This window comes from Pyricularia pennisetigena, chromosome 5 (genome assembly GCF_004337985.1).
Source record: "Pyricularia pennisetigena strain Br36 chromosome 5, whole genome shotgun sequence".
Lineage (NCBI taxonomy): Eukaryota > Fungi > Ascomycota > Sordariomycetes > Magnaporthales > Pyriculariaceae > Pyricularia > Pyricularia pennisetigena.
The window spans coordinates 1,895,207-1,920,756 of record NC_043743.1 but is presented as its reverse complement, the minus strand read 5'-3'; the positions used below and the strand labels follow the sequence as shown (position 1 = coordinate 1,920,756).

The window sequence follows — 25,550 nt, the reverse complement described above, 5'->3', positions numbered from 1 at the left end:
TTGCATACGAGCTTTAGGGCGTTACCAAGGGGGCCTATTTCTATTTATATTTATATTTATATTCATATTTGGAAAAGGATTTTTTTTCTCTGGCGGCTTTTCCTTGAGCACAATATTAGCAAAAAGAAGAAAAAAAAAACGCAATAATAATGGAAATTTCGGGTTGTTTAAATCAGGGGTTTTCCAATACTCAAATCCGTCCGTCGTTCTTTTCATGGGCTAATCAATCAGTCAAGCATTTCGATCCCCGAGTCCTCGATACTCTTGTCACCAAACCCAGGTTCCCGAACAAGCGTGTTCCCCCGGAACAGATGCAGCCCGCTCAACGATTTACCGTCTCCTCCCACCTCGAGCCTCCCGACGACTTGGCCATCTGCGCCCACGACATCGGCGCCGTCCCCCTCCCGCACCTCGTACAGCCGCACCTCGACGCGGTCGGCAAAGTCGTAGACGGCGCCATCCCTGACGCTCTCGTCGAAGCCGACGTCCTGGCGCAGGACCAGCACGGTGCCGGGACGGACGTACAGCGGCAGGGTGGCGAAGCGGTGCTTCTCCCTGAACCAGGCGGGCCCCTGCCTCTTCCTGCCGGTGAAGAAGCACGTCCACGTGCCCCGGGGCAGGTAGAAGTGCACGACGCCCGACTCGTCGAACACGGGCGCCACCATCAGCGACTCCCCGAGCAGGAACTGGCGGTCCAGGTACCACGAGGTCGGGTCCTCGGGAAACTCGAGCAGGGCGGCACGCAGCGACAGCGGCAGGCCTCCGGCGACGGCCCGGGCGGCCTGGGCGAGGATGTAGGGCATCAGGCGGTTCTTGAGCGCGGTGAAGGCTCTGAGGGTGGCGGAGCAGCCCTGGTCGGCGGCGGCGGCGTCGTCGTCGTGGACGTGGTCGTCGCCCTCGTCGTCCTCTATAAGCCACGGCACGCGGTACGACCCGGACCCGTGCAGGCGGCTGTGGCTGCACAGGAGCCCAAAGGCCACCCAGCGCTTGTAGATCCAGGGGCGCGGGCGGCCCTCGAAGCCGCCAATGTCGACGGACCAGAACGGGTAGGCGGCCAGCCCGAGCGAGAGCCCGCCGCGCACCGACTCGGCCATGCCCTCGGGCGTGCTCTCACAGTCGCCGCCCCAGACCAGCGGGAACCGCTGCGTGCCGGCCGTGGCGGACCGCGCGAACAGCACCGCCTGGCCCCGCCCGTGCCGCCGCTCCACCGCCTCGTACACGCACCGGTTGTACAGGAAGGCGTAGTAGTTGTGCATGCGCCGCGCGTCCACCGACCTGTCGTGCCACTGCACGTCCTGCCAGGGGATGCGCTCGCCAAAGTCCGTCTTGATGGCGTCCACGCCCGTGTCGAGCAGCTTGTCCAGGCAGTCGGCGTACCACTTGCACGCTTCGGGGTTTGTAAAGTCGACGAGGCCCATGCCTGATTTTGAGGGGGTAGCAGTGTTAGTTTTTTTTTGTTGCTGTTGCTGTTGCTGTTGCTGTTGCTGCAGTGACATTGACAATGCAAGCTTTCGAAAAGAGACAAGAAAAAAAAAAAAAAAAAAGAAAAGGCTAAAAAACCTACCCGCCTGCCACAAATCCCACTGCCAAACATCCATCCCATTCTTCCTCTTGAGCAGGTACCCCTTCTCTGCCGCCTCCTGGAAGATGGCCCCGTGCTCTGCAATATACGGGTTAATCCAGCAGCAGACCTTCTTAAGCAGCCCGGCCTCCTTGAACCTCGCGATCATGGCCTTTGGGTCCGGGAACTTTTCGGCGTCAAAGACAAAGTCGGTCCAGGTGAACTCCTTCATCCAGAAGCAGTCGTAGTGGAAGACGTCGACGGCGATCCGGCGCCGCCTCATGCCCTCCAGGAAGCCCCGCACCGTGTCCTCGTCGTAGTCGGTCGTGAAGCTGGTGCTCAGCCAGAGGCCGTAGCTCCAGGCCGGCACGGCGGCGCCCTTGCCCGTCAGCACGGCGTACCTCCGCAGCACGTCCCGGGGCGAAGGGCCGCGGATGACGAACCACCGCAGCCGCTGCGCCTCGACGCTCGTCTGCACCCTGCAGCACCGCTCGCTGCCGACCTCGAACTCGACGCGGTCCGGCGAGTCGACAAACACCCCGTAGCCGCGCGAGCTGATCCAGAACGGCACGTTCTTGTACGCGAGCTCGCTGCTCGTCCCGCCGTCCGCGTTCCACATCACCACCTGCTGCCCGACCTTGTTGAACGCCCCGAACCGCTCCCCGAGCCCGTGCACCGACTCGCCCACCGACAGCGTCGTCTGCGTGAACACGTGGTGCCGGAACCCCCTCATGTTCTCCAGCCTGGTCGCCGGCGCCGCCGCCGGGTTGTACGCGATGCCCACGCTGCGGTCCAGGAGCGACGTCAGCAGCGCCGTCGCGTCGCCGCTGTCGTGGAATCGCACCGAGAACGCGTGCGGCTCCGAGCATACCGTCACCGACAGCGAGCCCGACCTCAGCGTCGTGCCCGCCTCGCTCCGGCTCACCTCGGCCGCGACCGCATCGGGCCTGCCGTCCGGGTACAGTTCAAAGTCTGGGCCGCGCCGCGCCGAGCCCGACCAGTGCGTCGTCTCCACCGACACGACGCCGTCGAACTCGGCTTCTATGTCCTGTGTGGAGGTTCGGAGGGTTGGCGTGATGGTTAGATTCCTGCTGCATCCAAGGCGCTGTCCCTGCGCATGATCCAAGACTCACAATCGTCAGCACGGAGCGGTTCAGCGTGTCCCCTCTGCCCATGATCTTGCGCGTCGGGCACAGGAGCCGCAGCCCCTTTTCTGTCTGCTTGATCTGGTGCACCTCTTCGGCATACTCTAGCGCCATGTCGTTGGCCGACTGCCACATGCCATCGCGGAACTTCATGCTGGAGGCTGTGTGATGTAATTCTTGGGGTGGGACTGTTTTTTTTTTTTTTCTTTCTTTTATTTCTGCAATAAAAGGTGGGCTCGTTTTGGTCGGGAACTGTAGATTTTTTTTTCTCCTTTTATTCTCTTTACTACATGTAAATTGTAGACATATACTAGGTATACTCAGTCAGTAAAACATCCTGCATTTTCTCACTCACACACACACACACACACACACACTCTCTCTCTCTCTCTCTCTCTCTCTCTCTCTCTCTCTCTCTCTCTCTCTCTCTCTCTCTCTCTCTCTCTCTCTCTTGTATCTGTGAATAGCGATTTGAGATACTGTTGGCTACACGCTCAGGGCAGGCGCCCAGTTCCAAACCCCCAAGTCTGCTAGGTGAAAAGCCACCTCATGATGCAATCGCGAATTTACGTGGTCAGGAGGCCCCACCTCTGGACCTCAGAATGACCCCGCACGCTGCTCTGCTTGGAGCTTCCCAATTGGAAGATGAGGCTGGACTAGAACATTCCACTTACACACCCCTCCTACCAACGGTATCTAATATTTCATCAGCCTTCCATTCGAGTGGAACACGATAGCTCATTGAGAATTACCAAAGACAGAGGAGGGACTTGATCATCATCGGCAACCGTATATACATCTATCCCCTCGCAAAATTGTGACGCTTTGCTGGCAGTCTTTGGACGGTTGACGCCCTTTTCCCGCATCTTTTCGATAATCCTCAGACCACCATAGCCAAAATGCCGCTCGATTACAGTAAATGGGTGAGTTGCAACCGGATGAACAGGAAGCCTGTTCCCCCTCAGCATACACTGACACAATGGACAAAAAAAAACACAGGACGCACTGGAGCTCAGCGACGACTCGGACATCGAGGTGCACCCCAACGTCGACAAGCGGTCTTTCATCCGTGCCAAGCAGAACCAGATCCACATGGAGCGGGCGCAACGCAAGCAGCAGATAGAGACGCTCAAGTACGAACGCATCGTCAACGACGGCCTCCTGAAGCGCATCAGCGCCCTGCTGGCGTCGCTCCGGGCGCACGCGGCCGACGCGGCCAGCGGCGCCAAGAACCCCGCCGAGGTGGCGTTCCAGGCCGTCATGGAGTCGGCGCAGGGCACTAGGGCCGAGGACGACCGTCCCCCGAAGCGGCCAGAGGGCGTCCACGGCAGCGAGGAGGAGCTGCCGACGTACACAAAGATGATGGCGACGCTGCTGGACCAGGTCAACAAGGCCATGGAGGAGAAGAAGGTCACGCAGGAGGAGAGGTACGGCGCCATGACGGCCGAGATCGAGGAGCACCTCAAAAAGGTGCAGGATCTGCAGAGGGACCTGGAGAAGAAGCTGGCGGAGCTCGAGAAGGAGGAGAAGAGCAAGATCACCAGCGAGAGCATCCACACGGGGTTCGACACGTCGCACGTCAACAAGGCCAAGGCCGCCGATACCTCCAAGGCCTCTTCGAGCAGCCAGCCGGAGCTGCTGAATCCAAACTTCAACAAGTTGAACGCCGGCAAGGAAAACACGGCCCCGGGCGGCGGATCTCTGGAGGAAGACGACGACGAGATGGAGGCGTCCCCCGCGGCGAGGGAGTTTGCCAAGATCAAGCAGGGCGACTACCTCGCCTCGCAACAGTTCCTGACGTCACACCCGCAACTTTTGGCATCTGAGAAAGAGACGGATGGGCTTCNGCCCTCTGCAATCTCAACCAATCTGGAAGCTATCGCTCGTCCCAGTAAATTCCCTAATGATCCCACCAATCAAGGCCTTGGAGTCGCCGTTGTACCGGAACCTGTACGTGCCCGGCTCGGCGTCCGCCTCCGTCTCCCAGGCGACGTCCACCTCCGAGTACCCCAGCAGCCAGTTGGTCCTCCTCCACGTGTAGACGAGCGACCAGTCAGAGTCGTCACGGACCGTGGTCCACGTGCTGCCGTCGCTCGCCAGCTTCTCGACGGCGACAAACGTACCCTCGAGGCGCAGGTTGTTGCGCGGGTTTGCGCCTTGGAAGGTGGCCTTGACCACGCTGCCCCGGCTGAAGGATCCCGTCGGCTGCGTGAGGCACTGCCCATACGACCTGCCCAGCGGCGGCGCGTCCTGGACAACGCCCGTGATGAAGCTGAGCGAGTTCTGACGGTGGTCGGGAGCCGCCGGGCCCGGGGCTGGCTTGCCGGTCGACCCAGGAGCCAGGTAGCCCATGTTGCTGACCGTCAGGTTGACAAAGGCCTCGAGCGTGTGCGGACCATACAGGGTGCTGGCTCCCTCGTACCGTTGCCTGCCGTACTCCTCCGTGGTTGTGATGTAGTGCGCATACGTGTTGGCCGGGCCACCCAGCACAACGATCGGCTCGGCCGGTGTCAGCCCCTTCTCCGTCGCTGCCTTTTTAACGGCGTCACGCCAGCGCCGACCAGCCATCGTCGTGGCTTCACCGGGCGAGACGATGATGACAAACTGACCGACTCGCAGCATCTGGATATCCACAATGTTGGGGGTCCACGCGTACGGGACCGTCATCTCACCCACGTCGAGAAGGACAGGCTTGGGTTGTTGGCAGGCGACCTGCTCCTTGGTCGGAGTCCTGAGCAGCCCAGACACGACCCGCCAGATGGGGTTGGCACTCGGCTCTCCCGAGTCACCTTGGGTGAAGTCGAACGCACCAGGTCCATCCGTGGTACCTGCTGCAAACGAGTAGCCGAGGGACGCCGGGCAGGCCAGGCCTTCGGTACCATCCGACTTGGTGAACTTGAAGAAGGACATGTCGTTGAAGAAGTGGAAGGATTTGACGCTCTTGCCGACGATAGCGGTCGAGGTGGAGTCGAGATTGTCCTGTTTCCGTGTCAGCACCGTCTGCGCACATGGCGACCTCTCAAAAAGCTTCTCGAGAAAGAGAAGAAAAAGAGAAAAAAAAANNGCTTCAACTTACATAAAGAGACCTGGCACCGGCATACTGGCGCCTTCCAATCTCATAACAGCTCGACACTCCCAAGTCGAGCTTGTCAAACAGGGGGCCACGACCACGGCAGGATTGTGACTTTCCATCCGCGCAGGTGCTGTCTTCCAACTTGCACTGGTCGCCCGACCCGTCGTCGCACCAGGCGCCCAGCGTGTTGGGCGTGGTGTCGCCGACGTTGGACTGGCTGAAGCCGGCGACGAAGCCCGGAGCGGCAGTGCTCTGGTCGCGCATGGCCTTCTCGAACATGACGGCAGACACTCCCTTGTTGTCGCCCGAGACGTGCGTGTTATTCTGCAGCATGGCGGTGCCGTGCACCGGATACCAGGTGAGCACGCCAATGTTCTTGAGGTCCGACTCTCTCTGGAACCGAAGCAGGGTCAAGGTTTTGTCGGTGGTCTCGTCGCCGTACTGTTGCCTCTCTGCCTCTGGGTTGGCCAGGTAGGCCCACAGACTGCGTTGCGCGTTGCCATCCTGGATCTTGGTCGTTCCGACATCCAAGTAGCCCTGGTGTCGTTGAACAATCGTCACACGAGTTAGCCCTTTGCTACATGTTATACTGCTAACCCCCCATCCTATTCTATAGCTTACCGGAGTCAGCGACTCGTGCGCCCTCTTGATCGAAAGCACTGTGCCGTCCACAATGGCCTGGTAGCTCTCCTTGCTAAATCCGAGACTGGTGATCTGCGGCAAGAGGTAGTTGAACCAGGCGCCCGGTCCACTGTGGCTGTGCGTGCCAGTCAGTGCCACGTTGGAAGAGGTGTAGACGTCATACTCCGAGCCCAAAGCTTTGAGGCCGTCGAGGACACCATATCGTACGGCGGTGTCGCCTGCAGAGGTGTCAATCACAATGTATACGAAGCGGTCGTTGGGGTTGGCGACGTCGGCAACGATGAAGGACCTGGCGTAGATGCGTTGCCGCAGCCCCGTGCCGACCTGCGCGCTGTCGGCATATCCAGCAAAGTTGATCTCCACAACCGGACCCGTAATGTCAGCCTTGCCGACGCCGATCAGGTACTTGTCGCCGGTAGGGACGTTGCGCGTCTTGGCGGTGAACAGGGGCCGGTCCGCCTTCTCCTCCTCGACCGCCTCCGGTTTGCCGTCGGCCTGCTGAAAGCCAAACGCAGCCAGCTCTAAATCACCCAGAGAAAGGATGGCGACAAACGAGAGGAGCAAGAAGGAAGCGGCTGCAAGCAGCACGAACCGGAGCCTCCGGCCTCTGGGCGGCGCGACGCCCTTCTCCAGATGCGAGTCCATTGTGTAAATTAATTTTCTCTTATACCCAATGTAGTCTCGACAGGTCAACTCTCGTGTCGTCCGTGAACCAAATCAGGACGATGAGGGAGGATTTCCGATGCGTTGGACGCGAAAAGGTCGGGTATAGGCGACGCACGACCAGGACGCTGACGCAAGCTCCTAGGGCAAGCTCGTCCAAAGATGATCATCGACGGCAGACATGCCTTCTTAAGGAAACACAAAGAAAGGGAATCAATGTCAGGGCACCCAATGTCCTTTTGCGTTACATTCGTTCCCACCCCCGCGTTTGGCTGCAGACATATCTCTTGGTATGCGCCGGCCCAATTTTTTGTTATTGTCGGCAAAGAAGCAATATACTTATTATACTACCTCGTCGGTGGCTGGGCCCTTGACGCGCTCAGATGGACGCATGGGGCCGCGGCCAGGCGGACGAGCTTTATGATATTGGAAGGTGGTTTTGGCACCCCCTCCGGGGCGTAACATCGCTTTGGGACATGGTTGGCTCATGCCCTTGTCCCAAACAGAGGTCGTCATTGGACGGGATGGACCGCAATTTGGAAGGTCGACATCATCAACAGCGATCAGCCGCTGTTCGAGGCTCGCGCATGATAGCTCCAATCTCCGTCACATGGGGCCCTGTATGTCGAATGTGGAAAGTCGAGTCTAGATTAGAACTATCGATGGGAGGTGGATTTGAACTGATGATTCGTCAGGGTTCGTTGACCTCAGATCTGTCGCCCTGGTGTTTGTTCTTTTTTGTCGGCTAGGCACCACCTAAACCACTTGCTAAGGTAGGTCCGAACTGCGGGGAGTGCGGCTGCCGAAGCCCCAACGCCAGATACGGAGTAGGATCCAATTCTTTAGTTTCAGCAGCCACCTGGTGCAGCCTAGCGCCCGCTGCAAAGGACGGCGCCGTCACACGGCTCTACTGCAGCAAATCACCCAATAACTTGCATTTGAGTCCACACAAAAGACGTATGGCGTACTGCGTACCTAAGTTTGTGGGTGACTCTTTACATCACCTCTACGCTTTTTTTTTTTTTTTTTTTTTTTTTTTTGGAGTCGGAAAAACGATCGATAAACATGTACCAAGCATCTACCCAGCCAGTCGGCTGTCTCTGGCACCTTTCACGTCGTATTTGAACGCGCGTTCGAGTTTGTCGGCTATCGTACTCCGTAACCAGACGGACATAGGACCCTCCCCAGCAAAAATAGATCTAGCGCCGGACATTGAACCCCTAGTGAGGGAAAACGCGCTGCCCGCCAGCATGGGCCGCGCTGGGGCCTCGCCCCTCGAGTCGTTGACAGCAGGAGCCAAGCTTTTCCCAAATCGCTAGTTAGATCCATTCGGAGCAGAAAGATAGTGAAATTACCATCTATGGACGTCGTCGCTTAGGCCAGGAGAGGGGATCATCGGGTTTGAGTGGGTTCGCGATTCAAGTGGTCCGAGGGTAAAGCAAGCAGAGTAGGTGATTGTGATTAGCGACTAGTCTAGGTCAGAGCTGCATTGTATAAGCGCAAGCTTTTTTTTTTTTTTTCTTTTGTTTAACCGGTCGCCAGTCATAACTTGATTTTTTGGTAGAAAGAGCACGTACATCGTAGTCTCCGACTGAAGCGACTAATCAAATAAACCCCGTCTTTGATACCCCATTCAGACCCTGAACCCATCAAATCTTTCCCCCGCACCGCACAAACCATGGTCAAGCTCTCTACCTGAGTCAACAAACTCAACACAGTGGAGGCACATTCGATCATTTTCCCCACTGCGAATACGCAGTAAGCGGCAAGGCAGCCGAGTCGAATTCTCTGTAAATGTATAAGCAAGAGAAAGATAGAGAGAGGTATCACGTATCAAGATAAGGCATGTATCAAGACATGTAGTGACAGTATCTACATAGTCTGCTCCAACGCATCTCAATCTAGAATGCAACCCAACGTATCACCGGACTTGTCAGGCTCAGTCATACCGTAGGCACGTAATTATCAACTATCAAACTCTGATGCCGCAGTGATTACTGCGGAGATCAAGTTCACAATCGACGACAAGCGATTTGGTGGGTCTGGCGGGCCTTGATACCACTCCGAATGACCACTACATACTACCTCGAATTTCGAGAAGCTCTGCGTGATCAATCTTGTCTTGCAGGGAAGTTTCAATCGGTGTATATCCGTAAGCAGAGTGGCCTGCCAAGTAATTGTCATCAATTATGCCGGGAATACCAGGGTGGTGCCTCTATCGCAAGTCTGGTTTGGCTACACGGCCTCCAGGCAGCTAGCTTATCTCAGTGCAAGACCGATTTACCGGAGTTGTAATCTCATCCAGAGATAACTACAGAGTATCTCAAGATCAATATGCAGGTGCGCATGAATTCAGCCGGGGAAGCTAATATTACTGTAGCAAGCACCCATGCAGCTACAATTTACATCGACGGCAGTTGCCATAGGTCCAAAAAACAGAATCTGTAGGATAATTGTACAAAGCAATCATTGTGTTGTGCATTATTGGCTAGGGTGGAACCTAGCTCCCCATTGAACGGTTGATGGTAAGCGGCTTAAATGGCTTCCGCAACCTATCCATGGGAGCTATACCCTCTCTGGTCAACGCCGCTGGCCTCTTGAAGCCTCCTTGGCCTTGTGGCATGGTACAGGTCGTGGTGTGAAAGGTGGAAACAGGTCGCGTCGGTGCAGGAGGCGATGATGTGGGGTCATTGGCTTCCTCTTGTGGCTGGGCCTTTGTTGGAGAGCTGGAAAGGTGTGCATATTGATTTCTGGTCGAGATGCCTCCCTGCTCCCGCTTCGCTTGAGGTCCCGGGCGGGCCAATGTGGTTGGGCGGGCGCCCCCCAGGCGATGGTTTGCCAATTCTGGCGCTATCGCCGGTTTGCCTGCCATCTGGTTGTTACTCCAACCCTGCTGACATTCTGATTGTGGAGGTCTTGGATGATGAATACCACTGCTGTTTTTTTGAGGTGCTTGTGATATCTGCTTCTGTGATCCGGCTCCAGTCCTTGGTTGCCCGGGATTGGTCACGAAACCTAGCAGGCTCCTCTGACCAGCACCACGATTTGGCTGGCCTGTTTTTGAGTCTCTGCTATACTGTGGATCAAGGACCGGGAATGCAGAGTGATGGACCCCGGCAGTGACAAACCCAGGAAGCGATGACACGGTGAACCCGGATGCCTGTTGCATTGTTGTCGAATATTCTTGATGCCATGACTGGTCTTGTTGCTCCAGCCCTCCGCTGGCGGAATGGATTCTTTGCCTTTTCGTCGGCGGTTGCCACTGGGATGCTCCCGATCCTGAACTTGACCGGCTAAGACCAATCTTGTTCTCAGACCTACCCAAATCCTGCTCAGGATCAGGAGGGAAAATATCGTCCTCCATCGACACTTCGAATGGCTTCAGCCGGCCAAACACGTCCTTTTGCGATGGGGCTTTCCTCCTTAGAATGCGAGCCAGTTCCTCCAGGACGGTCGAGTTGAAAGTTGGCCCTTGTGCTGCAAAACAACTCTCCACGCCCGAGAGGAAAGATGATAGAGTGACCTTCTCGCCGTTACCATAGCCACCAACAACCGGGTAGCTGAGGTACAGAAGCGCCTTTGCCCGTGTCATCGCCACGTACAACAACCGGCGTTCCTCGTCACCATCTTCGGATCTTATGTGCGGTATACTGCCATTGTACGCCGCCGGTATGAACACAACAGGCCATTCCAGACCTTTGGCGGCATGAATCGTCGATACCGTAACCGTCGGTCGGTTTTGGCCAGGGTCGTTGGTTTGCACATCTGTAGCAAGTGACACGTTGGCAAGGAATCTGGCCAGTGTGTCACGCTCGGGGGTCTGCTGCAGCCCGTCAATCTCCGGAAGCTTTTCTTCAGCTTCATTTCCCGTCATGAAGTCGGTGGCGAGGTTGATAAACTCCTGCACATTCGCCCACCTGCCTTCCCACTCATCGTTGTATGTGTCTTTTAGATGCTGCTCAAAATCCAGCCGAGAGAGCACCTGGCTGATGATATCAAGCATACTATATGGAGTCTCAGGTGTGGATTCGTCCATCTTCTTGCGGATATCCAGTATCAGCCTGATGAGACCGCCCGAAATCTTTTGCTCCACTTGCTTCCTGAGTGGTGTCTTTGCTTGCTTGCCTCCAATACAATGCTTTCGAAGCAAAGACCATAGACTCTGTTGGGACTTTTCGGCTTCCTCAAGAAGAGCTTTGATGGTTGCGTCACCAGCTCCTCGTTTTGGAACATTGATGATTCTGGCCAGCGCATCATTGTTGTCCGGTTGACAGATAACGCGCAGGTAGTCAAGGATGAGTTTGATCTCTGCGCGTTCATAGAATTTGAAACCGCCTAAAACATCGTTGTCAGCTTTTGCCAATTTATCCATCCGTATGGATATTCGCATCACAACATACCAACCATTCGGTAAGGAATTCCCGCCTTGCCCAAAGCGCCCTCTATGTGCCTGGAGAGTGCTGCTGACCGGAGAAGTATGGCGACGTCATCGTGTGTCATCATGTTTCCGGAGAGAAGGATAGTCCTGCGAAGCTCGGCGACGATCCATTCAGCCTCCTGTGCCGAATTTCTCAGCTTCCGCAGGACCGGTCTTGTTCCTCGTGTATGCACAGCCTTTAGCACCTTGTCGAACCGCTTCTCTTCTTGTTGAATAATCTTGAGAGAAGTTGCGAGAATACTTTCTGAAGATCTATAATTTTCTTCCAATGCAACCTTGTCTGTCGTCGGAAAGTCGGTAAACATACGGCTAAGATTTCTAGTGTCGGCCGAGCGCCACCCGTAGATACTCTGATCCGGGTCTCCGACGACTGTTATACGGCCATGACGCTGTGCTAGCAGCTTCATGAAGTCATACTGGACTCCGTTCGTGTCTTGATATTCGTCTATCAAGACAGCCTGCACGTTTGAGACACACCCTGGTGCCGCGCGCAAGAGTTCGACACCCTTGACTAGCAGATCATCGTAGTCTAGTAAGTTTGATCGTGTAAGCTGTGCTTGATATTCTTCGTAGCAAGTTTCCAACTCTCGTGAATGAATCGGTTGTTGTTTCCCGTGCTTGGCTGCTTTCTCTTGCTGCGACAACACAACACGATCGTCTGCCCTGCTCTTTTTCTTGCTGATCCACCCTCTGGCCATCGCGGGGTCTATGCCAAGGTGGTGTCTTTTGCAGATACGGGTGATGATGGCTCGCGAATCAGAGTCGTCTGCAATGCCAAACTTCTGATCCAGGCCGATTTTTTTGCCGTACGCCGCGAGGTAGCGCCTCGCTATGCTGTGGAAGGTCCCAAGCACAACCTTTCGCCCTCTCTCTGGGCCCAAGACCTTACATATGCGCTCCCCCATCTCGCGTGCCGCCTTGACGGTGAAGGTAGCCACAACAACATCCTCTGGTCGATAGCCAACTACATCGACCTGCCATACGACTCGTGACGCCAAGGTATGCGTCTTGCCGCTCCCTGGGCCTGCAAGAATTGCAACCGTAGTCGCACCGGAGCTCACGGCACGGCGTTGCGCATCGTTGAGTGTCTGGACAATGGACTGCTTGGTTGATGACGCGTCTGCCATGGCGTTGAGGTCCGGCGGCTGAAGCCGCAACTACGGCGCAACTGTTGGGTCCCCGCGCAGCAATTTGTGTAACTATAAGAGCAAAGAACAAACCGTAATGCAGATTGAAGAATTTTGGCCAGCCGAGCAAGGAATCAGCAAGCCTGGGTGTCGGATTGTAACTGTCTGAATCCTGGGGAGCGGGGTCGCGTTTGGCGACCAGTCACGACCTACAATTCCGGAAATGGAACAATGTATGGGTGCGCGAAGTCACCTGACATCACTCGTGATATCGCCTCTACTACGGTAACAATCTCATCTCGCACTATTGTGGGGCTACAAAAACAGTCCTGCACAACACCAGCTTCTTTTTAGCTTTTCCAAATTCCAATGTTCTGCAACGCATCCATGCTGGTGGTTCCTGATAAACAGGATTTTCCGGTAGAGATACCACCATGCATGCGAGAATGTTATTCGCAGGAGAGTGTAAAAAACGTCTCTTGAGTTCCTATTCTTGCTACCAATCGCACGTGTCGTCACAGTCTCCATGTGACGGTAGGATGCAAGCCCTGGGGGAGCCACCACAGATGCCGTTCGGTACACCGACACATCAAACTTTTGTTCAACCTATCATTTGGCACGACTTTAAACATCAGGTGAATAGCAAGTTCTCCGAGAGACCGACTTTTCCACTACTCGGTAAAATTTCTTTGCTTTCTTCCTAGTATCCACCCACCCCGTGTCGACTGCCATGGCGGATGTAGCATGCACCAATGTGGTACAGCCGTACAATAAATAGTTGCTGGTCGAGCGGGCCATGCCGGGGGACGTGCCTTTCCAGATCTGACTTGATCTGGCCGCAAACTCCGCTGTGCGGCGGCAATTCAACCATCAGCTGTTGGAGATGCCATGAAATAGAGCTGTACAGGTCGAAACTTTTCCAGTCGTCGGGATAACGACTTTCGACTTATCCGCTAACCAGTCTTTGCGAGTCATGGACTAACTTGCATCAAGCCACTCACGAAGCTTACAATGAATGCTTTTGTGATCACCACTATCTAATGTGATTGTGATGCAAAAGCTGACTTCTGCAGAACCCGGCACATCGCATAACCTATCCAGGCTTGCCAGGCATCTGTCAGTAGTATAGTGCTTACTGTTCCGACAATAGAGACCTGCATTAGTCTATTTCTTTGATTATAGGTCGTCTTGTCTCCGACATCATGAGCTTCCTGCCGGCACTCGATCCATGCAAGGGAAATTGGAGGAAGCACTTCCTTATGCCTGCAAGGGCCACATGTTCGGTACTGATCATCGTGTGCAACATACATTAGACCAGATATTGCTAACTCGGGCTGGCTCCTCATAGGAGGCTGGTCGCATACTGGGCCCCGGAAACCCTTCATCCATTTAGTTTTTATGGATATGCATTTGAGGTCTTTAATTGAATCCTCTTTCAGGCAATATTCCTGGAATTACAAGGGTGCGGGCGACTACTGTAAACGACCTGCAGCAAGCTATCTCACTTTGGAGGGCTGACTGGCGGTCCGACTGGTTGACAGCTAAAGAGGGGATCCCATTGTCCCCACAAAGCTTCTTGTCTGCAGGGGATCAAGAGGGGTGATGACCGTAGAAGCCCATGTTTATCCCCACTGCAAAGGAGCCAATAGTGGCATGGCAGCACAACGTCGGCGCTTACACGACCCTGGCATTTGATCAACCCCAGCCAATCACCGCCCGCAGCCGCCGTTGTTCCCTCCATCATCTCCCGCCATCCTCGAGGCGGATATCAGAAAGAAAAAAAAAGAACGAAAATGAGCGGTCCAATTCTCTGGGCGCCTGCAATTTGTGCCCAAGCCCAATGGCGGGCTGTGGCAAGGGAAGGTCCATCATGCAGCCGCTGGCAGAAATCCTCGATTCCGGCATGGTAGCCACCATGTCACAATTCTATTTGTGTTCCTGACTTTTTTTCTCTCTTCCCCCCAGGCCATCCCTCTCGGCCAATACAGGGCTAGCGGCACTGACGACGGCGGTCCACTCGACACATTACTGGCACGGTGACCTGCGAGTCCGTGCTGCATCACTGTATCACCAGCCGCTATATACCCAGTCGTGACCTCCTTTCCGGGTCCTGTCGAACCTGGTTGATCCTCTCCCTGGTTTGTCTCTGGCTTTTTCCCCTCTTCCCAGCTGCCACTCTCCGCCATTGTTGGACGCAACCCGTGTTTCGACTCTCTCCTCTATGGCTATCTGGTTGTCGAATAGGGGCTGAGAGTCCTGCTATGTTGAGCACGCCTGTCAGCGAATACCCCACTGATCCGCCTGCACAACATCACAATCATGCAGGAGTCTTTGGCCTTTAGTATATATCACTACTATCCTCGTCGTCTTCGCTTGCTTTGTGCTTTTCAAGCCACTGCTTTGCTTTTCACACTCCTTGCTGGTGTTGTTGATGCCGACCCTATCTTGACACGGCTGTCAACTACACAAACGCCACCATCCATCAGCTCGTTACTCAGCCCTCGCCGGCCACAGGAGTCAGAGGACCAGAACTCTCCAAAACCCCTCTTCCCCGGATACGCTGGCCCGGATCCCAAGCCTTCGCCATATCTCCCGGCTCAGATTGGAGGTATTGTCGGAGCGTACGCCATCACCCTCGTTATAGTTGCCATCCTCTTGCTTTCGCTTTCTAGTGTGCGCAAGAAGAGGTTAAAGGCCGCAGAGGAGCTTAACGATCTCGAAGACGGAGAGCTCGGGTACCCCACGTTTCAAGAAGTAATTCCTCAAAATCAAGGAGGCTTCCCACCACATCCGTCTGGCCCTTATCCCCTGACGATAGACACTTCGAATCGGTACTATCCTCCGTCGCAGCCGCAAAGTCCCCGCAACTTTTCTTACCCAAACAACAACAGTCCCTCCAGGACTGAGCACTCCACAAACTACATCCCATCGCCTGTTTCCACCATCCTCGCACCTGGCGTTGATCTATCTGTAGACCAAAGTGTGGTTGCAACAGACAGGAAAATGGCGCAACAACAGCTTGAGGATATGTACAAGCTCGTTATGGAGCAAGAGGCGGCTAAGGAGGCTGGTGTTGTGCTCGACATGCCCATCGTCCCTGGGGCGCGGCAGTCTCAGCAGCAACAATCCGCATCCACGAATGCGTCAACATCGACCCTGACCAAGAAGGAGAAAAGGGGCAAGCCGGCGAATTTGGATCTAGGGTTTACGCATGAGAAGAAGGAGTCGAAGGCCTCGTCTTTCTTCGCTTCTCTCAAGTCGCCTCGCAAGAAGAAGGTCCAGGGCATCAACATCTCTTCGCCCATCATGACACCCATGTCGGGAACTTTCCCCCGAGGTCCTGAGGGACAAGAGATGAGCACGATTCCACCGAGGCAGTATGCGCCAGCAGCACCGCCTCCCATCCCCACCCATCAATATCATCATTCGAACGGCAGCACCAGCTCGATCGGCAACCCGCCTCGGCGTGCAGCCACCATGCCGTTGACACCTGAGATGTCGCCGCAGAGTACGCAAAGCATCGATGGTAGAATTGGTGCACAGCTTATGAGCAACGCAAAACCATACAGGGAGCAACAGGAGCAGATGGAGCTTCATCTACAGCATCAATATCGACAACAGAGCATCTCCTCGCAAAGGCAGCTTGATCCATACGGCCCCCGGCACCATGGTGACCACTCTCGCAACGTATCAAGCTCCACAAGCGAGGCTGACCCCGTGTCGGCAGCATCGGATAAATCAACCACACCACTCGTTGGCCTGGGTCTCCCACTCTCGCCCAAACCCAACGTAACGCGTTTCCCCACAGACTCGCTCCGCTCCTTGCCCTCATCTCCAAGGCCTGGCGCAAGCTTCTCCCTCCCACTGTCTCCCAAGCCGGGGGCCAGCTTTTCACGCTCCAATGCGCCCTCGGCCGTCCGTACTGGAGGTGCTCTGCCGCTGCGTGCTTACGAGCCTGCTCTGCAGTCGCCCAATGCCATCGCTCGCACGACCAGGGAAACAACATTTGAAAGAACGGGTCCAATGTCGCCCGGCGGCGGGCCACTCACTGGTGCGGCCGTGCCCTACTCTCCATACCAACCATTTTCGCCAGTGATCCCCATGACGCCGAGCCTGGTGACAAGGGAAGACAGAAGGCGGATGAAGAGACTAGAGCCGAAGACTCCGACACTGGAGATGGTCAAGAATACCGAAGACCTGTGGTGATCGCTCGGACGACATAGGACACACGGGGAAGAACAAGAGGGGTGGAATCAAGAATAAAGAAGAAGAAAAAAAACAAAAAAAAAAAAATTAAAAACAAGAACGAAACCAAAAACCCCCCCAAAAAAAAACAAGCTCATCACTAATGAACTAGATTCGAGGAGGCCGCTTGGTCTCCCGTTCTCCCCACCTGGGGCTTCTCTTCCTGATTATGTATGGCTATTATTGGTGGCTACTGAAGACAGACATGCCCAGGACTACGGCGTGTCGACTAGACGAATGATATCCAGCCGAGTGCAAATTTGCCCCGGCATGACCAACGACTTCATATTTTCTTTCTTTTTTTTTTACTTCAAGTTGCGGCTTCAAATTTGTATATACTCAACTTAGATCCATGCATATTCCCTTCATTGTTCAAGTCACCGATATTATTGAGATCGCCGATACATCCGTAATCTGATCATATGCTTAGCCATAAGTCTGGTATTGAGTCGTCGCAACAATATTGAGTAAATATATAGTTCCCGTCGGTTAATAACCATACCCCCGTCTCTTTGCAAATCCCTAGTCGAGTCCCCTCTCCCGTTTTCAAATCCCGTGCGGATATGACCACTGACGAGCACAAGTCACCAAAACCCGGAAAATCCGAATTCATGCCATAATAATGATTATTTGCCCTGCGCGTATTCTCTGAAGTTTTTATGTATTTATTTATTTTTTTCTCGGGTCATGCTACAACCGTTCATGCCAGGCACAAACCAAGGTCTTTGATTCTACCGAGGACGAAAGTTGATTGCATAGGAAATATCCCCGCCGGCATGGATGGCACCGCCGACGGCTTCCTGTGCGCAAAGGTGTGCAAAGGAGGTCCCAGCCACAGACGCAAACTTAATCATCCGTAACTCCCCGTGGTTGCATGATGGACATCTAGTGTCGACTCCTTGACAAACCGCGGTTTCTGGAGGCAAAAGAGAGTAAGAACAAAAAAAAGTTCTCACGTGCTGACAACCTACTTGAAGTAAGGGTGATGACAGCTTTTTGACAGAGCCGTAAAATTGGCATGCATCGAAACCCTCGAGACACTCTTGGTATCACATTCCGTTTGGTGGCCCAACTACATACACCAGACAGCGGCTGAAAGCCAAGTCAAGCCACATAGCAAGCACCCTGTTTTGTATCGTGGCCCCCCAGCATTATCATGATTAGGTGGTGTAGATATTTTTGGCCGATCGCATGATGACCGTAGGGAGCGATGGCTTCGATGGGTGCCTCAATTGCTGTACCCGTGCATCGCCGTACAGTATGGATCTCTTGTCGATATTTTGTTATTTAACCTTACGGCCGTTTTGGTTTTTATTTTTATTTTTTGTTTCTTTTTCTGAGATTTCGTCCCTTTCTCTCCCGACCTTGCGTCAATACAGTAAGTAGTAGTAGGGTAGAGTGTAGCTCAGCGGTAGAGGTCCGACGCATACGTACCTGATGTCGAAAATTAAGCGCATTCCACTCACACTCCTGCCTGTCCTCACCTGATCGCATTCAGACGGGGTGCCACCGGGTATGAGTCCGGGGCTTTTCTAGTTTTGGAGTTGGGTTGGTCTAGATTGGCTAGTTCAACCACGATGGTGAACTACAATACACACTCGCATGCGAAGGAGGGCCGTCAAATACCTATCCAGGCTCCCGCCGCCAAAAGGAATGTAGGCTAACCCCAGGGGTGGAGCAAGAATGAAACCTTAAGTCTTCAGCGTGGCGAGTAATTAAACACGAAAGCCAGCCGTTTTGGCAAATTCCCACCGAGCCACCGTATCGATTCGCGCAACTACGAGCACGACGTTGAGCTAATAAATGGAATGGGAACTTTTTCATTTCATTGAGACGTAGTAAGCCACTGGCCGAACTTTTTCAATAGTCCAAGTACGTCCCTTATTGTGGATGTGTGGATGAGTGGGTGAATGGGGCTGGATTGAATTGCTTCGTTTTGTATTGTTGAGAGTGCCAGCTCTGGGCCTGCACAAAAAAAAAAAAAAAAAAAAAAAAAAAAAAAAAAGACCCTGGCGAAAGGTTAAGGTGTCTCGGGTTTGTGACAAAACTCCTGAAAATGGCCCAAAATGACCCCACACCGGCAGAAATGTATGTACTTAGTTAGTACTAAGTACGAAGTAGAAGAAGATTACGTTACTTTGTACTTATCAAGCAAGCCAACTAGGTACACGTAAGGCAGTCTATGGCCTTGGGGGAGGCTTGTCTTCATCCGATGCTTGAGAATGTGTCGTGAGGTGGAAGTGCGCAATCGAGGGAGGTAGGTTAGGTACCTATATATTACGGAATATAGGCGACCTGCGCGATGGAAACTATCGCCCGGGCATTCTTCTCCGCAACACCCCCATAATCCTGGAGCAGGGAAAATTTTCTTTTCATTTCGTTTTTTTTTTTTTTTTCCCCTCTGCTGTCTGTTTTCGTTTCTGTTACCGTTGTCTGGTCCTCCAGATGCTGGTCTGTGCGAGACTATAAGCGGGTCGTGGTTTCCAACTTTTATGCCAAGGGATTAGCCTGCTCGGCTTTCACGTGGGGTCTCGGAATCAGGCGAAGGGGAGCTGAGACGGATGGTCTGATCGCTTGGAAAATGGGCTGATTGAGGGCCAGAGTTGTGCATTCGCTTCTTCCCTCCTTATTACCACAACCAACAAGACAGGGCGGGTCAACACTGAATACTCTGGATGGCTCTCTGACGATACCGTACGATTCTTATTTGCGAATTGCAACATTTCCATTTTGCTTGCCTTCCATTCCTGGTCGGTTTACCAATTTTGGTACTCAACAGCACACGGCACCGATAGCCGTTACGCGGCTGGCTCGCTTTCCTTGCCTGACTTCCCCTCTCGGCCATCGAGTCCACCACTCCCGGGCAGCCGAACTGGATGTGGTGGTGATATCGAACCACGCCTGCAGGTCCCCGTGCCTCCCTACCGTCCACTTCCTAGCCCATTCGCCATGGCCGGTCACGAAGACTCGGCTTCGGCCGTCATCTTTGGCGGTCTCGAAGACCCGTCACTCTCCAACTTCTTCGGTGCCGATGATCCAACCGACAACGCCAACAACAACACCAATCCAAACAGTACTCACAACAGCCCTACCGGTCCAAATTCCGTCTTCACAGCAGATTCCAATTGGCCGGCCTTCGACGAGACCCCGCCCTACGACGCTTACGAAAGTACGAATCCCTTCGACACTCTCTATTCGGCCCCCCAGTTCGCCCAGCAGCAGTGGCAGCCGCCCCAAGGCCCTCAGTTCCACGGCCAACCACTCCCGCAGAGGACATTGGCTCAGCAACAGTCCTCGAGCGGCCCTGCTGTTGCAACCCTTTCGCCTTCAGATCTCAGTCCCGTCACCCTCCAAGCCGAATCGGTCAACCTCGTGCAGAACGGCCGCTTCCAGCCGAATCCGGCAGTTCAACCTCTTACCCCGGCTCAGCAGGAACGGCTTAAGAACATTGCGATGCCTGCTCACCTCCAGTACCACTCGCCCAAGAGCGAGCCGAGTCCGAACTCTAGCCCGAGCGATAAAGAACACGGCGATACTGCCTCCTCGCCCGAGGCGACTGGAGTATCCAAGACCAGCAGCAGAAAGCGCAAATCATCGGCCGACGACGAAGAAGACGATGATGACGATGGCGACGGAAGCCAACCTGTCAAGAAGACAGCGCACAACATGATTGAGAAGAGGTACCGGACCAATCTCAACGACAAAATCGCTGCTCTAAGGGACAGCGTACCTAGTCTGCGGATCATGTCAAAAAGTGCACGAGGCGAGGACACGACTGAAGACCGGGAAGAGTTGCACGGATTGACACCAGCACACAAGTTGAACAAGGCGACAGTACGTTTTTCTTTCCTCTTCCAACAGACAGTTATAGCAAGTAAGTCTTTTAGGGCTGCAGCTAACTCGTCTCGACGAACTGTAGGTTCTCAGCAAGGCAACTGAATACATTCGTCATCTTGAGAAGCGAAATAACCGCCTCATGAGTGAAAATGAGTCCATGCAGCAACGCATAAACGCATTCGAGAAACTGTTCATGGCGGGGGCCATGAATGGCGGCATGAGCCCGATCCAGCAACCTCCTACTCCGATCCAGTTCCCCACGGATGCCCAGGTGTTCATGGGTGCGCCAATGACTCCCGGGCCCGACCCTCAGGGCATGATCCAGGTGCCTGAAGATATGAAGCGCATCATTCAGGCCCAAGCAGCCGCCGGCCGCCCATACCCGATCGGCAACAACCAAGGCAACTTCCAGCAGAACGCGGCAATCCTGCGTCAGCAGCAGATCCAGCAGCAACAGCAACAGCAGATTCAGCAGAACAGGTGGGGCCAGGCAGCGCCTTACTTTGGCAAGATGATGGTCGGTTCCTTGGCCGGTCTCATGATTCTTGAGGCTGTTCGAGAAAACGAGCAGAGCACCGGGTCACCAGAGGGTCGTGGACTCTTTGCCATTCCACTCAACGTCCTCGGCTCATTCGTCTCTCAATCTCATGTCAGCATCGCAGGCTACTATGTGTCGGCAGGCCAGATCATCTCGTCGCTCAAGTTTATGCTGCTCTTCGCTGCCATACTTTATACCTTCGTCCCAGCAATGTTCTCGGCCGTGTCGTCAAAGCCACACAAGGCGAAGCAGCAGGCCAGGGCATCACTGGCCGCTGTACCTTCGCTCGCTTCTCCTATTCACGTCAGGCGTGATGCATGGCTCACTGCTATACAAACTGTCTGGGTCCCCCGTCACAACTTCATCCTCGAAGCTGCCGCCCTTGTTATCAAGATCATGAAGCTCAGCCTGCGCAACGCGATCGGGATTCACGGATATCAGGTATTGACTGGCCTGACTGAGGAGCAGGAGACGGCCCGGGTCAAGGCATGGGCAATTGCCCTTGATGCTCAGCTTGCCGGAGGGGATGTCGAGATCAACAAGAGCAGACTTACACTCACTCTGTTGGCTTCGGGAACTCTACCTGACACGCCACTGCGGCTTATGCTCAAGGCGCTACACGTCCGTGTGCTCCTTTGGCAATTCAGCAAGAACGGCCTCTTGAATCTTGTTGCCGCCAAGCTTGCCAGGTCGCAGTGGAATAAGGCCAAGCAACTGTTCCGTCTCAGCAACGCAGCTGGCGCAAGCCAGTCTGTTGATGATGCACTTCCAGACCATCTCGCAGTTCTCCTTGATCAAGACTGCGATGATGTTTTGAATGACGATGTTGTCCAACGTGCACATAACCTGGCCTGGAATCGTCCCACGACTCACAATGTCGTCGCAGACGTGGATGGAATGAACGCAGTAGTCGAGGATCCAGCGATCAAATCACCTCTGGATGCCGTGGCGGCATGGTGGTCTAGTCTTATCCTTCACCAGGTACTTATCACAAGTCTCACTGAAGGCGTTGAGGCGGATAACGACGAGGACAAGGGATCGGCCAGCAGTGCACCCAGCGATGACGATATTGTTCTGGCTGCCAAGGTCGCCCCGATTGGATCCAACGCACAGGTCAGGGCTATCGTTGCTCGTTCATTCCTATGCACTAAAAACCGTGGCGCCAACATTGCCGCCGCTTTGGAGGCTATCACACCGTCAAATGCACCGAACAAATTCATCGCAGACAGCCGTCTTCACCAGCCTGATAGTAGCAGACATATTGACGTTGACCCGGACGCGAGGATGGCTCTCCACTGCGCAATGGTCGCGGCACATCTCACCTCGGAAAACCCTAAGCCCTCTGCTCTGGATCTCGTTAGCAAGATACTCCGAGGTCCCACAGATGGCCTTACCCTCCTGGGATTTGCGGCTGCGTTTGGTCTCATCGCCTCCCTGCACCGCCATCCAATCGCTTCAGAGACCTGTTCCGCGTCGATTGAGCGGATGTCTGGTGCTCTGAGGATATGGATTGGCGGACCAAGCAGTGACAGATGTGCGCTGGGTCAAGATATCAGGCACGACGTTGTTCAACGATGTCTCGCAATCACCAGAGCCGCTGTCGGAATGGAAACTGACCCTGGCTATGGGAGCATGGGCGAAGAGGAGCAGCAGGAAGCCAGGAGAAGTTCAGACGCAAGTTCAAGCAAGCCAGAGGACGAAGACGAGGAGTCTTCCTGCTTCTCATTCTCGGAAGAATCTTCCTGACGAGACGACTGACTAAAAGCCAGGCCGACACTACTGTTTTTCGATATCGTTCTAATGTCCCCCTTGAAATATACCCCTTGTTTAACTTGCTATCTGTCGGCGATGACGAAAGTTTGTCAACAATACTTCTTTTGATGCATTACGGGTTCTTTTAACTATTTTGATATTGTTTCTCATTTGTCGCCGGTATCGCTTAGGACTGCTATACCCGAGCTTGTGTTATCTTTTTGTTGTTTCTATGAAATGGCGTTTATGGTTAATTGGCTGGATTATCACTACTATGGGTTCTTGTTAGCACAACAAAGGCAGCGGAATAAAAAACCTAGAATAATTTTGTTCCCTGGGGTGGCATTAGTATAGTACTGTTGCTCTACTATCCAGTGGATATTTCCATGTGGCCATTGGCATTCCGCAAGTCAGCCAAACTCCTTGAGCTTACAGTTGTAAATTGAAGCTGATCTTTCACGGCCGTATATCCATGTGAATTCGAGGCCGTCCACAATAGTACATAATAGGCACTTATCTACCTAACTGCCTGATACCTGACGGATGATATGGACGATACTGCGCCATGGATGTTGGAGTCTTGGCTGCTTGGAAGAGTAATATCTGGGGCGGGTTAAATAGCCTACAGCCTTCCTTCTTGGGTCTTCAGCATAATCCAATTAGGAAAAACAGGGATTGTTTGAACTGGCTGCCGTGGTTCACACCATCATTTGCACCAACTGCTAGGCTTGCACTCCAATTTATACCATTGTTTGCCTGCACTGTACTGTGTACTTCTATTGCTTTTAAAGCTTAAGGCTGGAGGTTCTGCACACATTATCATACATGTAGCAGACTAGTACACATCCAAACTTGAATTATGCTATGAATGTGGTTAAAATGGCGGAATAGATGGTGGTGTAGGTAACAACAGGCCACCCGAGGGTCGACAATCTGCTTCTTCGCGCCTCAGCATCCACCCTTCAAGTCATCACTTGCCGCCGCAGCCACTCATCGTTTTTTGCCCACCTCACTTCCCAAAAGATCAAATCGAGAGGCCATGCGACGAATACGTGCCAGGAATACTTGCCCTTCCTGAGAAAATCATCGACTATCACTTCAATGAAGTTCATGTGCTGTTAAAAGTGAGGCTCTCTTCACCTGGCCAATTTTATTTCACTATCGTGGCGAGACGAGGACAATGATGCGCACCAACCGTACAAATGCAGGACTTGACGCTTGCATAATTGGACGGCCTATCGGTAACCAGCAAACGACGGGAGAGAAGTAGGAGTAGGATGGCTACGACAGTTGAGGCCACCCTAGGGGTCGCCCACAAGGCCGGCGGCCGGCGGCTCCCTCCGCACCGTCATGGAGCGCCTGGGCACTGGAGAAAGGGTCGATGAAAATGGGCGGAAAATGAACTCCAAACATATTTTAACCCGCTTAGCCTTGAAGCTGAAGTCGACGATCGAGGTTCTGCATCCTCAACCGAACCGCAACCCCATCCAACTTTGCACTCGAAAACGCCTTGGGTCTATCAAAGTGGAATCTTCCCGTATATCCCGGTCTTCCGTCTGATGAGAGGGTTACACCCAGCCGCGGAGACGCGAGGGGAGGGTTGGATTAAACGTGAGAGCAAGTCGCCCAAGTGACTGTGGAGGGGCAGCCCTCCTGAAGTGACAACTAATTCGGGGGTGACTAAGAAGCAAATGTCTCTTGCCTGAAAGGGGGCTTTTTGTCAAATGAAGTGCGCGGTTTTTTTGGCGTGGCATGGGGAAGTGTTGCTTTCCATGACGACCTAGCATGAACCTGTAGCATTATGGCATTTAAGGTTATTTCTCTGGTCCAGCGGTTCTCGTCTGCCTTTTCAATGCTTCGTTCTGGCACCGGACGGCATTAGATACAGTGCACGGTCCCGACCGAGCTACTGGTGGGTTATATGATTGAAAGTACAGACAGAGTCCAGTGCTTCATATTCAGGTATTTCACTGTACGCCACCATAATCAAAAGTTTTGAAGCTACAAAGAAAGACTTACGCTAAGTTGCGAAGAAACGTTGCGAAAAGCTCACCATAAGCCAAAAGATGCCACCCCCGTACACATAATGTCAGCGGAGCCCCAGTCGGACTGCTGTCGTTTAACGGACCAACTATCAGGTACTCGAGGTTTCACAACCATGGTCGACAAACATAGGGGACCAGAAGCAAACATGTAACCACAATTCGTTGACGAATGACAGGCCAGCACTCTGAAGACAACAATTTGTGTCTTACTAGGCCTGTGGTTCCTGTTGAAGAAATGTTATGCCAGGGTTCATATTTGTTTCCATTTCCAAGCCACCTAGATCTAATGACGGGATGCTTTTGCTCATCACAGAATGGAAAATCATCTATCATATGTCGCAGGGCTTGACCGTACTTTGGACACATGCCATTGCTCCACAAGTATTTTTCTTCTCCCATTGACAGTGATTTAGGTGATATCCCGTAGATTGAATGCTGGAAAGGGCGGAGTTGAAATGTCGACCCAACATAGGGAAGAAAAAAA

At 53.7% G+C, this 25,550-nt stretch overlaps 7 protein-coding genes across 7 annotated transcripts; 3 read left to right on the top strand and 4 right to left on the bottom strand.

Moving 5' to 3' along the window:
* Positions 1 to 227: 227 nt before the first annotated feature.
* Positions 228 to 2,859, bottom strand: PpBr36_08527 (uncharacterized protein; the record flags this gene model as incomplete). Its single annotated transcript, XM_029895657.1, has 3 exons — positions 228 to 1,420; positions 1,565 to 2,609; positions 2,695 to 2,859. The coding sequence occupies 3 exons, from the start codon at positions 2,857 to 2,859 to the stop codon at positions 228 to 230; spliced, it is 2,403 nt and encodes an 800-aa protein (XP_029747377.1).
* A 746-nt stretch (positions 2,860 to 3,605) lies between these two features.
* On the top strand, positions 3,606 to 4,504 carry PpBr36_08526 (uncharacterized protein; the record flags this gene model as incomplete). Its single annotated transcript, XM_029895656.1, has 3 exons — positions 3,606 to 3,629; positions 3,706 to 4,454; positions 4,498 to 4,504. 3 exons carry the CDS (start codon positions 3,606 to 3,608, stop codon positions 4,502 to 4,504), a joined length of 780 nt encoding a protein of 259 aa, XP_029747378.1.
* A 62-nt stretch (positions 4,505 to 4,566) lies between these two features.
* Positions 4,567 to 7,114, bottom strand: PpBr36_08525 (uncharacterized protein; the record flags this gene model as incomplete). Its single annotated transcript, XM_029895655.1, has 3 exons — positions 6,401 to 7,114; positions 5,783 to 6,316; positions 4,567 to 5,685 (listed from the first exon to the last, which is right to left on the bottom strand). Exons 1-3 carry the CDS (start codon positions 7,064 to 7,066, stop codon positions 4,567 to 4,569), a joined length of 2,319 nt encoding a protein of 772 aa, XP_029747375.1. The 5' UTR covers positions 7,067 to 7,114.
* Positions 7,115 to 9,584: 2,470 nt separating this feature from the next.
* On the bottom strand, positions 9,585 to 12,649 carry PpBr36_08524 (uncharacterized protein; the record flags this gene model as incomplete). The annotated part of the gene is made up of 2 exons (XM_029895654.1): positions 9,585 to 11,419; positions 11,485 to 12,649. 2 exons carry the CDS (start codon positions 12,647 to 12,649, stop codon positions 9,585 to 9,587), a joined length of 3,000 nt encoding a protein of 999 aa, XP_029747376.1.
* Positions 12,650 to 13,349: 700 nt separating this feature from the next.
* Positions 13,350 to 14,034, bottom strand: PpBr36_08523 (uncharacterized protein; the record flags this gene model as incomplete). Its single annotated transcript, XM_029895653.1, has 2 exons — positions 13,350 to 13,548; positions 13,958 to 14,034. The coding sequence occupies 2 exons, from the start codon at positions 14,032 to 14,034 to the stop codon at positions 13,350 to 13,352; spliced, it is 276 nt and encodes a 91-aa protein (XP_029747374.1).
* Positions 14,035 to 14,968: 934 nt separating this feature from the next.
* PpBr36_08522 (uncharacterized protein) lies at positions 14,969 to 16,855 on the top strand (the record flags this gene model as incomplete). The annotated part of the gene is made up of 1 exon (XM_029895652.1): positions 14,969 to 16,855. The coding sequence occupies one exon, from the start codon at positions 14,969 to 14,971 to the stop codon at positions 16,853 to 16,855; it is 1,887 nt and encodes a 628-aa protein (XP_029746890.1).
* A 2,988-nt stretch (positions 16,856 to 19,843) lies between these two features.
* Positions 19,844 to 23,015, top strand: PpBr36_08521 (uncharacterized protein; the record flags this gene model as incomplete). The annotated part of the gene is made up of 2 exons (XM_029895651.1): positions 19,844 to 20,728; positions 20,814 to 23,015. The coding sequence occupies 2 exons, from the start codon at positions 19,844 to 19,846 to the stop codon at positions 23,013 to 23,015; spliced, it is 3,087 nt and encodes a 1,028-aa protein (XP_029747372.1).
* Between the last annotated feature and the right edge of the window lie 2,535 nt (positions 23,016 to 25,550).